The sequence below is a fragment of the Macaca fascicularis genome, chromosome 16 (genome assembly GCF_037993035.2).
Source record: "Macaca fascicularis isolate 582-1 chromosome 16, T2T-MFA8v1.1".
NCBI lineage: Eukaryota > Metazoa > Chordata > Mammalia > Primates > Cercopithecidae > Macaca > Macaca fascicularis.
The window spans coordinates 35,628,719-35,641,473 of NC_088390.1; the positions used below are offsets into that span (position 1 = coordinate 35,628,719).

General features: G+C 41.0%; 1 protein-coding gene across 14 annotated transcripts in view; it reads left to right on the forward strand.

Annotated features, from left to right (window-relative positions):
* The first annotated feature begins 2,386 nt into the window (after nucleotides 1-2,386).
* Nucleotides 2,387-12,755, forward strand: part of NSRP1 (nuclear speckle splicing regulatory protein 1) — a 67,500-nt gene continuing 57,131 nt past the window's right edge. For 6 of the 14 annotated variants that reach the window (XM_074018941.1, XM_074018940.1, XM_065531150.1 and 3 more), the window contains exons 1-3: nucleotides 2,387-2,434; nucleotides 2,873-2,903; nucleotides 3,632-3,725. Coding sequence is in view for 1 of the 14 variants with exons in the window: in XM_005583311.4 (XP_005583368.4) it covers nucleotides 2,415-2,434; nucleotides 3,632-3,725 (114 nt within the window). In the remaining 13 variants the exon portion in view is untranslated. Of the gene's footprint in view, nucleotides 2,435-2,872; nucleotides 2,955-3,631; nucleotides 3,726-12,755 lie in introns of all 14 variants that reach the window. The other 8 variants (XM_065531157.1, XM_074018942.1, XM_065531151.1 and 5 more) reach the window with 2 other exon arrangements.

The window sequence follows — 12,755 nt, forward strand, 5'->3', positions numbered from 1 at the left end:
ATACATGAAGTTAAAACTGATAGAACTTCAAGTCTATAGTGGTTACCCAGGACTGGAGGATTTGGAGGAAAATAGGAGCGACTAATAGGTACATGGTTTCTTTGCTGGGTATTAAAAATAATCTAAAAGTGGCCAGGCGCAGTGGCTCACACCTGTGATCCCAGCACTTTGGGAGGCCGAGGCAGGTGGATCACCTGAGGTCAGGGGTTTGAGACCACCCTGGCCAACATGGAGAAATCCTGTCTCTACTAAAAATACAAAAATTAGCCGGGTGTGGTGGCACATGCCTGTAATCCCAGCTATTTGGGAGGCTGAGGCAGGAGAATCGCTTGAACCCAGGAGGCTTGAACCCAGGAGCTTGCAGTGAGCCAAGATGCACCACAGCACTCCAGCCTGGGCAACAGAGCAAGGCTCTGTCTCAAAAAAAAAAAAAATCTAAAATTGATTGTGGTGAGGGTAGTAGAACTATGACTATACTAAAAATACAACTTTACTATACTAAACACCACTGAATTGTACACTTTAAATGAATGAATTGTACGATATGTGAATTACTGCTCAATAAAAATTTTAAAAAAGATTTTTAAAAATATTATACTAGACAGAAATCTGAATCTACACAAAGACATGGAAACATGAGAAATGATAAATACGTGGGTAAACATATTTTTCCTATTCAAAAAAATCTTTTTAAAAACGAATTTACTTTTTATAGCAAAAATAATTTATCGTGCATTTACGACATAGTGACAATAGCACAAACTAGGAGATAAAATGGAAGTATACTTTTGTAAGCTTCTTATACTATACAGAAAGCGGTAGATTCTTACTTTAAGGTAGACTGTGATAAGTTTAAGACATATATTAGAAACCCTAAAGCAACAGCTTTAAAAAATAACAAGCAAAGAAGTATGGTCAATAAACCAACAAAGGAGGCTGAAGCATGAAAATCATAAGCTGAATCACAGTTGGGAAAAGTAGAAAACAGCAATCATACTTTTTTTTTCTTTTTTTTGAGATGGGGTCTGGCTACGTTGTGCATGCTGGCGTCAACCTCCCAAAGTGCTGGGACTACAGGCCTGAGCCACCCCACCCAGTCTGCAATCATAGTCACTTTAATGAAAACGTTTTAAACATCCAAATTAAACGGAAGAGACTGTCAGACTGGATAAAAAAGACCCAACTATATTCTGTCAACGTGTGATCCAATTTGAATCTAAATACACAGATTAAAATAGGTTGAAAAACATACACTATGCTAGCATTAATCAAAAGAAAGCCAGTTATATTTAGAGCAGACCAAGCAAAGAATAAAGGAAGAAAGAGGGCCACTTCTTAATGCTATAGAGGTTAATGCAAGAGAACATAACAATCCTAAATGTTTACATACCTAAGTTCAAAATACATGACACAAACTGATAGAATTGAAAGGAGAAGCAAATTCACAATTATAGTTGGAGACTTCAACATCCTTCTCTCAGTAATTGATCTCTTTGGCTGCTCTGAGACTAGTCTGGAATGAACCAAGAGTGAATGAGTGCACAGATGTGGGTAGAGTTTTCAAAAAGGTATCATATATGGGCCGGGCACGGTGGCTCATGCCTGTAATCCCAGCAATTTGGGAGGGCGAGTCGGGCGGATCACCTGAGGTCGGGAGTTCGAGACCAGCCTGACCAACATGGAGAAACCCCGTCTGTAGTAAAAATACAAAACTAGCCGGGCCTGGTGGCACATACCTGTAATCTCAGCTACTCGGGAGGCTGAGGCAGGAGAATCGCTTGAACCCAGGAGGTGGAGGTTGCGGTAACCGAGTTCGCGCCTTTGCATTCTAGCCTGGGCAACAAGAGCGAAACTCCGTCTCAAAAAAATAAACAAATAAAAATAAAAAATAATTTTGGTCCCATGTAAGGTATTATTAATACACGGATTTTCATTTTTCGCCTAATTATCCTGAACCAGTTAAACTGAACACTTGGAAGTGGGTAGGGGGAATATCGATAGCCATGGCCGTGGTTTTCAAACTTGAGTATCAGAATTACCCGCGGGTTAAAATTCAGATAACTTTCTCCACTCCAAAACTTCTGATTCGGCGGGTTTGGGGTGGTGCCCGAGAATTTGTCATTTTAACAATATCTCCCGTTGTGGTGATGCCGCTGGTCGCAGAACCACACTCTGGAACAACTGGCCTAGAACGTTGTCATTCTTTTCTCCTACAGATTTTGAGGCAGCCGGTGGGCTCCGAAACAAAACAGAGGCCACGGGATCCGATTCCCAGTACGGTGGAAGTGACTCAAACCAGCCACTCAACAGACAAGCAGAATCCGGGCCACCCAAAGCCGCGCGAGAGTTTAAGTGACGTCATCGGCGTCAGCGTCACGGTGGCGTCGGCCACGTTCAGCGGACACGGGAGCAAGATGGCGATTCCGGGCAGGCAGTGAGTGATGCGGGAGTTAGGGTCAGGCTGGGGGATGAGAAACTACGGCGACTGTGTCTTTGGCCGAGGAGTTTTAAATGCGCTGGAAGTGAAGGGACTGTGTCTTCAGGGGTACAGACGGGAAAAAACGAGAAGTCCTGAGGAACGTAGATTCCCCTCCCCCGTACATTTTCCAGGATGGAAGCTCGAAGTTTGAGGGAGAAACTTGTGAGGAAATAAAGGAAGTTAGGCTGAGGGGCAGAGAGCGAGACTTTTCTATTTTCCAAAAGCTCGGTCTGAGGCCCCTCAGTCTTGCTTCCTACCCCGCGCTTGAGTTTCTCCCCGCTTGGATGCTCTCAGGGGCAGTGTGAAGAGAGACAATTCCTGGCTTCCTTAGAGGGCCTTGTTCTCCTTGGCAGAAGCTCAAGTCCTGATTCCCGCCCTTCCTTCTCGTTTTAGGAATATTGTTCTGAGAAGCCACAGAAAAAGGGTAGGCATATAGGAAATTGGGATATACGTTGCCGCAAAAGAGACAAATACTGTACGTACTTGAAAGGTTTACCTTTGATGTGTAATCCTTAGTTTTGATGCGGCCTCCCGTGATCTCCGCATCTTAAAGGCCAAAACGTGAGAAACTGAAGGAGGTGGATCTGATGGGATGGTTCGCTTAGCAAAGCACGTGATCTTAATAAAGTGTAATGCGAACTTGCCCCATGGCTACTTGGGTTTCTCAGTTAATCTTTTAAAAATTTTAGTGAGTTACACTATCCAGTCAGTTCTTAGAAACTGTATAAGTACACAGTAGGAAAAAAAAAAATCTGGCCATTTTCTTGACTTGTTAGACCACAAGGATAATTGAAAGCATTTTAAAATCTTTGGTGGACATGAACTAAACTTTCCACTACACATTTTTTTTAAAAAATGTTACCATCACTTCGCCATCTTAAAACATTTCTGAACTTTTCATTTACTTCTCTTCTTTGATAAAAATGATATTCGAGTTTGGCCCGTGTCCACAAATGATCACTTAAAGTAATAATTATAGAATCTTACGGCATGTTAGAATTTTGACATCACTGAGAAGCAGAAACAGTCTGTTATGTGTTCATAAAGCTTATGACATGTTTTGATTTGGTAGCTTCATGTGGAAGAGATAGATGTATTTGTTAACATTTAAACATAATGGTTTAATTTCTATTTCAAAAAAAATATATGCAGGTATGGGCTTATTTTGCCAAAGAAAACACAGCAGTTGCACCCTGTTTTGCAAAAACCATCAGTGTTTGGGGATGATTCTGATGATGATGATGAGGTAAGGAAACCTATGTTTTACTCGTACATTGTTGGAAATGTAAATTTTTTAAAAATTGAACTTGCGACTCTGATACCTTTGCCTTTGTTATTTGTCAGTACAGTGAAGTATAATTTACAGAACTGTCAAAAAGGAATGTGTAAAGAAAGCAGCTCCACCGATTTTTTAAAATATTTTTTTTCTTCTAAAAGCTGTGAACTTTACCTTTAAACAAATACACAGTCTTTTCAGACTACTGAAATTGTCATAACAAAATTGTTGGTGTAAAGATCCCTAGGTATGAAAAAAAAAAAAGATCCCTAGGTATGAGTTATTAAGATGTCACCAATTTCCTACAAATTTTTATTAGCAAAAGCAGTTTTTAATTTGTTAACCATGAGCTAAGATCACTATATAACAGTTCTTAACAACACTACTTTTTTTAAATTCAGTGTCTGCCAAATGTAATTGCTCAGTTATAATCATGGTAGTAAATAATTACCCTTGATAGTACTACAATAACATCTAATATAAAAATTTTCTATTACTTTGGGAGGCCGAGATGGGTGGATCACGAGGTCAGGAGATCGAGACCATCCTGGCTAACACAGTGAAACCCCGCCTCTACTAAAAAAAATATAAAAAACCTAGCCAGGCGAGGTGGCAGGCACCTGTAGTCCCAGCTACTCAGGAGGCTGAGGCAGGGGAATGGCATAAACCCGGGAGGCGGAGCTTGCAGTGAGCCGAGATCCGGCCACTGCACTCCAGCCTGGGCGACAGAGCGAGACTCCGTCTCAAAAACAAAAAAAAAAATTTTCTATTTTAGCAGCCAAAACTTTTTCTGTGAAACTCACAGTTATATATCAGAAACAACCACAAATGTGTGCTTTTCTTTTCTTTTTTTTTTTTTTTTTTTTTGAGTCTTGCACAGTTGCCAAGGCTGAAGTGCAATGCCGTGATCTCGGCTCACTTCAACCTCCGCTTCCTGGGTTCAAGCTATTCTCTTGCCTAAGCTTCTTGAGTAGTTGGGATTACAGGCACCTGCCATCATGCCCACCTAAGTTTTGTATATTTTTAATATTTTTTGTAGAGACAGGGTTTCACCATATTGGCCGGGCTAGTCTCGAACTCCTGACCTCAGGTGATCCACCTACCTCAGCCTCCCAAAGTGCTGGGATTACAGGTGTGAGCCACCACGCCCAGTAAATGTGTGCTTTTCTAATACTCCTGTCATGTTTTAATATTTTTTTTTCTTTTTTTTTTTGAGACAGAGTTTCGCTCTTGTTACCTAGGCTGAAGGGCAATGGTGCAGTCTTGGCTCACTGCAACCTCTGCCTCCTAGGTTCGAGTGATTCTCCTGCTTCAGCCTCCCGAGTAGCTGGGGTTACAGGTGCCTGCCACCATGCCCGGCTAATTTTCTTTTGTTGTTGTATTTTTAGTATTTTTTGTATTTTTAATATTTTTTGTATATTTAGTAGATTTTCCTGCCTCAGCCTCCTGAGTAGCTGGGATTACAGGTGCCCCACCACCACGCCCAGCTAATTTTTATATTTTTAGGAGAGATGGGGTTTCACCATGTTGGCCAGGCTGGTCTTGAACCCGACCTCAGGTGATCCACTCACCTCGGCCTCCCAACGTGCTGGGATTACAGACGTGAGCCACCGTGCCCAGCCTCTTTTTTTTTTTTTTTCAGATGGAGTCTCCCTCTGTTGCCTAGGCTGGAGTGCAGTGGTGCAATTTCAGCTCACCGCAACCTCTGCCCCCTAGGTTCAAGCGATTCTCCTGCCTCAGCCTGCTGAGTAGCAGGGATTACAGGAACGCACCATCCCACCTGGCTAATGCTTGTATTTTTAGTAGAGGTGGGAATTCACCATGTTGATTAGGCTGGTCTCAAACTCCTGACCTCAGGTGATCCACCCACCTTGGCCTCCCAAAGTGCTGGGATTACAGGCATGACCCACTGCGCCTGGCCGTTTTTCAGTTTTTATTATATAATAGCATGGGTAGATAATTGAACATATTTGATATTTCTTTGCTACTTTTGAAGACATTGGCTCTGTGGCTCACACTTGCTAAAAATTGAGGTATCATTTACATATAAAATTCTCAGATTTTAAGTGCTTGATGATTTTTGACAAATGTATATGCCCCAATCAAGATTTAAAACGTTTCGCTCTCTCCCAAAAGGCCTTCCATACCCTGCTGCAGTCAGTCTACCTCTCCACTTGCTGCCCTAGACAAGTGCTTGTATTTCTATCACTAGATTAGTTTCGCCTGTTACAGAATTTCATATAAAAACTATCATACAGTATGTACTCTTTTATGTCTGACTTACTCCACTCAGTATAATGCCAGATTTATCCAGTAGTTGTAGAATCACTTTTTTCTTAAAATGGATTTTTTTCCCGCTTAACAGTGACTTAAGTTTTTCTTCCATTTTTCTGTTTTTATTTCTTCATAAAAGTTTAGAGTAATTGACATAAGAACTAAATCAAGGTTACTAGTTAAATCTCCATTTCTGCGTAGCCAACTAGAATATTTTCAAATGGAATATTGAGGAAGTTACTAATTACAACTTTTGAATTTTTAATTATGTTGTTTCATTAATAAATATTTAATACCTACTATAGGTTAAGAGTTGATCAGTTTTGCACCTGTAACCTCTGTACTTTTTATTATGTAGTACCCTTTTAACAGTTTTTTTGGGACCATATATAGTGTTGCTTTCAACCAGTGTCTAGTCTAGTGGGGAAGACGGACATGTGAATATGAATATAAAGCAGACTGAAATTTGAAAAGGAAACGAATATACTGAGGATTCCTGTGTGCTTGTTATACTTTATTTGATCTTCAGGATCACTCTGTGATGTATTATTTCATTTTACAGGTCAGAAAATTGAAGCTCAGGTTAAGTAATTTGTTCAAGGCCATGTGGCTGATAAATAAGTGTCAGGATTGGGATTTGAACACAGGCGTATCTGACCTTCAAACCTATACTATTCGTTCTTCTGTCTTGCCTTGTTTTAACAATAGAGTTACAGAATGTGAATGAAATGTAGAGAATGAAATGATTCACTTTGCAGGAATAAGCATTTAAATAACATTCAAGGCTGGTTTAGATTTAAATAGGCAAAAATAGAGGTGGAAATAATTTCAGTTGGGAGAGAACAGCAAGAAATACAGAATGGCATACAAGTACAAGGCATTTTTGTGGAATACTGTGGCTGGAGAATAGGGTGTATAGGAAAAAAGTGTTGCAGATGAGGTTGTAACAGGATTGGGCCAGATTGTGGAGTACCTTAAATTTTTTGTATAAAATTTCAACTTTATATTTTTAAGTAGTTTTTGAGCAATTTGGTAATATTATCACACTTTTACCTTAGGAAGATAACTCTTGAATTGTAAAGCAAAGAAAGGGAGAAATGAGAGATAAAGTTCAAAATGCTCGTTAGCAAAGCTTGTTAGAAGGCTTTTTTAGCAGTTCAGGTGAGAGATCTTAACCTAGGTTGAGGTCAGTGGGAATGAATGGGGAAAAATGTGAGAGATACCACAGAAATAAGTAGGACCTGGCAGCCACATTGAATATATGGGAAAGTAAAGAGATGAGTCCTTATGCAAGATCCTTTTTTTTTTTTTTTTGGTCATCATTTTTCCTTGTTAAAAAAAATGTGTAATTCACACACTGTATACCATTTTAAAGTGTACAATTCACGGTTTTTTGTTTGTTTGTTTTTTTGAGACGGAGTCTTGCTCTATCGCCCAGGCTGGAGTGCAGTGGCACAATCTCAGCTCACTGCAACCTCTGCCTCCCAGGTTCAAGCAATTCTCCTGCCTCAGCCTCCTGAGTAGCTGGGATTACAGGCACCCACCACCAAGCCCAGCTAATTTTTGTATTTTTAGTAGAGATGGGGTTTCGCCATGTTGGTCAGGCTGGTCTCGAACCCCTGACCTCGTGATCCACCTGCCTCGGCCTCCCAGAGTGCTGGGATTATAGGCGTGAGCCACCGCGCCTGGCCAATTCACTGATTTTTAAGAGTTGTGCAGGCATCACCACTATTTAGAACATTTTCCTCACCCAGAAAGAAACTGTGTACCCATTACCATCACTCCCCATTCTCCCCACCCCTAAACCCTGGCAGACACTAATTTACTTTCTGTTTCTATGGGTTTGCCTATTCTGCACATTTCATATAAATAGAATCATGCAATAGGCTGTCTTTTGTGTCTGACTTCTTTCACTTAGCATGATATTCTCATGATCGTAACGTGTCAATACTCTTTATTACTGAATAATATTCCATTGTATGAATGTACCATATTTTATCTGTCAGTGGTAGGCATTTGGGTTTTTCCCAATTTCTGGCAATAATGCTGCTATAAATACTTGTGTATAGGTTTTTTGTGTGGACATGTTTTCATTTCTATTGGATATTGTATTGGATATATACCTAGGATAGAATTTCTGGTTCATATGATAACTCTGGTTTTATTTATGTGTATATTTTTTGAGACAGAGTTTGGCTCATCACCCAGGCTGGAGTGCAATGGCATGATCTCAGCTCATTGCAGTCTCTGCCTCCCTGTTTCAAGCAATTCTTCCGCCTCAGCCTCCTGAGTAGCTGGGGTTACAGGCACGTGCCACCATGCCTGGCTAATTTTGTACTTTTAGTAGAAATGGATTTTTACCATGTTGGCCAGCCTGGTTTCTTTGACCTTCCAGTCAAAGCCAATGGACAAGGGAGCTACAGCTTATTTCTTAGTGAATGGAATATAAAACCATTCTTTAGAATAATTTCCTTACCTATAAAAAAAAAAATCAATCCGGTTAATTCCAGCTTGTCTTTTTACTGAGAAGTAAATTTCTTAGTTGAGTATATTTAAATATTTGTGAGATTTGGCCAGGCACAGTGGCTCAGGCCTGTAATCCCAGCACTTTGGGAGGCTGAGGTGGGCAGATCACTTGAGATCAGTAGTTCAAGACCAGCCTGGCCAACATGGTGAAACCCCATCTCTACTAAAAATACAAAAATTAGCTGGACATCATGGTGGGCACCTGTAATCCCAGCTACTCAGGCCAAGGCAGGAGAATTGCTTGAACCCTGGAGCCAGAGGTTGCAGTGAGCTAAGATCGAGCCACTGTACTCCAGCCTGGGTGACAGAATAAAACTCCGTCTCAAAAAAAGATCTAAAAAAATTGTGAAATTTGACTATATATTAAAATCTCTTTCATAATTAGTCAACAATTTAAGCAGCAGTTAAATTATTAGTGCTGTGGAAAATACAGAAGAAAGATAATTTCTTATTCCCCTCCTGAGGAGAGGGTTTGATACACTTGGAAAGGAGCTGCTATGAAGCCAACTTAATCTATTCTTTTCATCAATTCAGCAGAAGCATTTAAGATCAGATTTTCTCTCTAGTGGTCCAGCAGAGGGAGCCCTAGCACATGAATTGTTTTCCTTTTGTGCTTGCATCCGGGGTTAGTTTAGTGGGAAAGTGGTAGTCTGTCCCTTTTAATTGTAATTTAAGCATTTCCTCCTTTCTTTTTTGAGACAGAGACAGAGTCTGGCTCTGTCACCCAGGCTGGAGTGCAGTGGCGCAATCTCAGGTCACTGCAGCCTCCACCTCCCAGGTTCAAGCAATTCTTGTGCCTCAGCCTCCCAAGTAGCTGGGATCACAGGCATGCGCCACCAGGCCCAGCTGATTTTTGTATTTTTTGTAGAGATGGGGTTTTACCATGTTGGCCAGGCTGGTCTTGAACTCCTGGCCTCAAGGGATCTGCCTGCCTCAGCCTCCCAAAGTGCTGTGATTGCAGGCGTGAGCCACCATGCCCAGCCTAGTAGAAATTGTCAGAACAAATTAGAACTAATTATCATTTTGTTCAAGGTGGGAGAGATGGTGGGGGGGGTGAAAGTTTTTACACCATATGAATAAGAAAGCATATTCTGATGCTGCTCTCAATTCATAAGTAAGTGGTTTTGCTGTCATCGTAATATATTTAATCTTTTTTTTTTTTTCCAATCCTCTCTTTTCTGGTCTCACTGTCACCATGTTCATTCTTTTCTCTTGGATTATTTTAATTGTTTCATAACTACTTTCCTTATCTGTCTCCTCAAATTATTTCAGATATTGTTGTCAGATTGATCTTCATGAAGCAGTTATAATCACTGATTTTCAGTCCTGAACGTAATTATGTTTAAAATCTAATCTTGACTTTGGAAACTTTCTCTGTTCTTTGCCCCTAAAATGCTTATTAGTATTTTCTCCTAACTGTTCCTTCATAAAAAGTACACTGTCGTGCTTGCAGTTTTTCACAGCTCTGCTTTTCTTTACAGTGCAAGTCTTCTCACCATTTTTTTAATGTCTAAATTATAGCCATCCTTCAAAACCCAGTGCAAAACCTACTTCTTTCAAGATACCTTCTTTGATTTTCCTCACTGGAAAGAATCTCTTCCTTTTTCTTACATTGTTACTGCACTTAGCTTTTAAAATCTTGCATTATAAGTTGTTTACATACATGTCTTGTCACTGTACTGGATAAAGTATGAGCTCTGTGAGTTAGGGTCTGGCCATCTAGCCTAGCTTCATTTTAATTTTTTGAAACAGAGTCTTGCTCTGTTGCCCAGGCTGGAATGCAGTGGTGAGATTTCAGGTTACTGCAACCTCCGCTTCCCAGCCTGAGTGATGTTTTAGCCTCTGCCTCCTGAGTAGCTGGGACCACCGGTGTGAGACACCACTCTTGGCTCATTTTTGTATTTTTTTGTAGAGACAGGGTTTCGCCATGTTGCCCAGGCGAAAGCTCTTGAGAGCTCTTGAGCTCAAAGTAAAACGCCCACCTTGGCATCCCAAAGGATTACAAGCATGAGCCACTATGCCTGGCCTAGGCTAGCTTCTAAAAATCAGTAAGATTATTTATTCAGGTGTTTTAGCTGTCTGTATTGTAAAGAGCCAGGTAGTAAATGTTTTAGGCCTTGCAGGGCAACTGTACAACTTCAGTCTCAGTGTGAAAGCAGCCATTAGGCAATACATAAATTATGAGCATGAGTAATAAATGTGTTTTAATAAAACTTTGTTTATAAAAATGGAGATGGGCTGTATTTGACCCATAGCCTATAACTTGCTGACCACTGGTCTGTATGATTGTTCTTAAAAGTATTTGTGATAGCCGGGCGCGGTGGCTCAAGCCTGTAATCCCAGCACTTTGGGAGGCCGAGATGGGCGAATCACGAGGTCAGGAGATCAAGACCATCCTGGCTAACACGGTGAAACCCCGTCTCTACTAAAAAAATACAAAAAAACTAGCCGGGTGAGGTAGCGGGAGCCTGTAGTCCCAACTGCTTGGGAGGCTGAGGCAGGAGAATGGCATAAACCCGAAAGGCAGAGCTTGCAGTGAGCTGAGATCCGGCCACTGCACTCCAGCCTGGGCGACAGAGCGAGACTCCATCTCAAAAAAAAAAAAAAAAGTATTTGTGATAACAAATATTTCACGAGTGTTGTAAGTGACCAAAATGGTTAGATGTTGCGTGACAGATTAAACATTGAACTCCTTTTTAGATGTTTATCTATGATAAATGCCTGCCCATTTTGCAGAGCATAATGAATTTTCCTTTTAATGTCAGCAATTGAAATGTTTATTTCTAAACAATGGTATACTGGTGAAATCTAGTTTTGTAGCATAATTTATATGCCACTAAGAGATACGATATATACAATCTGAAAATTGTTGCACTTTTTTTGGAGGCGAGGTTTTGCTCTGCTGCCCAGGCTGGAGTGCAGTGATATGATCACGGCTCACTACAACCTTGACCTTCTGGGCTCAAGTGATCCTCTCACTTCAGCACTCCAGTAGCTGGCACCACAGGGATATGTCATCACATCCGGCTAATTTGTTTATTTTTTGTAGAGATAGGGTCTCCCTTTGTTGCCCAGGCTGGTCTCAAACTCCTGGCCTCAAGCAGTCCTCCTGCCTCAGCCTCCCAAAGTGTTGGGATTACAGGTGCGAACTACTGTAACTGGCCTGGTTGTGGCTTTTAGATAAAGAGACAAAACTTTTTAACCACTTTAAAAGAGAGTATTAAGTTTAGATAGCTAAAATTTATTAACTTAGTTTTACATTTTATTTAATTTATATTACTACTTCTTATTATTATTATTTCCATTTCTTGAGACAAGATCTTGCCCTTTCACCCAGGCTGGAGTACAGTTTGTGCAATCGCAACTCATGGCAGCCTCAACCTCCCAGGCCGAAGCACGCCTCCCACCTCAGCCTCCCAAGTAGCTGGGACTACAGTCATGCACTACTATGCCCGCTTAATTTTTTTTTATTTTTTGTTGAGGTAGAGTCTCACTATGTTGCCTAGGCTGTTCTGGAGCTCCTGGCTTCAAACGATCCTCCTGCCTCAGCCTCCCAAAGTACTGGGATTAGAAGTGTGAGCCACTAAGCCCAGCCTCCACTAGTCTTTTTAACCATTGTTTTCCATTTCTGAGGTCTTTGACTTAATTTCATAGTTTTTCAACATGTGCTCATTGGGGCATTATTTCTTAAGCTTTTGATTGTTTTTTTGTTTTTCTTTTTTTTTTTGAGACGGAGCCCAGGCTGGAGTGCAGCTCACTACAAGCTCCGCCTCCCGGGTTTACGCCATTCTCCTGCCTCAGCCTCCCAAGTAGCTGGCACTACAGGCGCCCGCCACCTCACCCGGCTAGTTTTTTGTATTTTTTAAGTGGAGACGGGGTTTCACCGTGTTAGCCCGGATGGCCTTGATCTCCTGACCTCGTGATCCACCTGTCTCGGCCTCCCAAAGTGCTGGGATTACAGGCTTGAGCCACCGCGCCCAGACTAAGTTTTTGATTGTTAAAGAATGCTTGCCCATTGCTTTTGTCACTTAAATATCTACTTGATTGGGTGTAGTATTTCCAGAATAACAATTTATTTCAAAATCTTACAGAATTAGTCATTTTTTTTCTGGTACTTAATGTTCTTATCAGGAAGTACACTATAGGTTATTTTATCCCTACTTCTAGACTTTTTTTAATTGGCTTGGACTACTGGAGAGT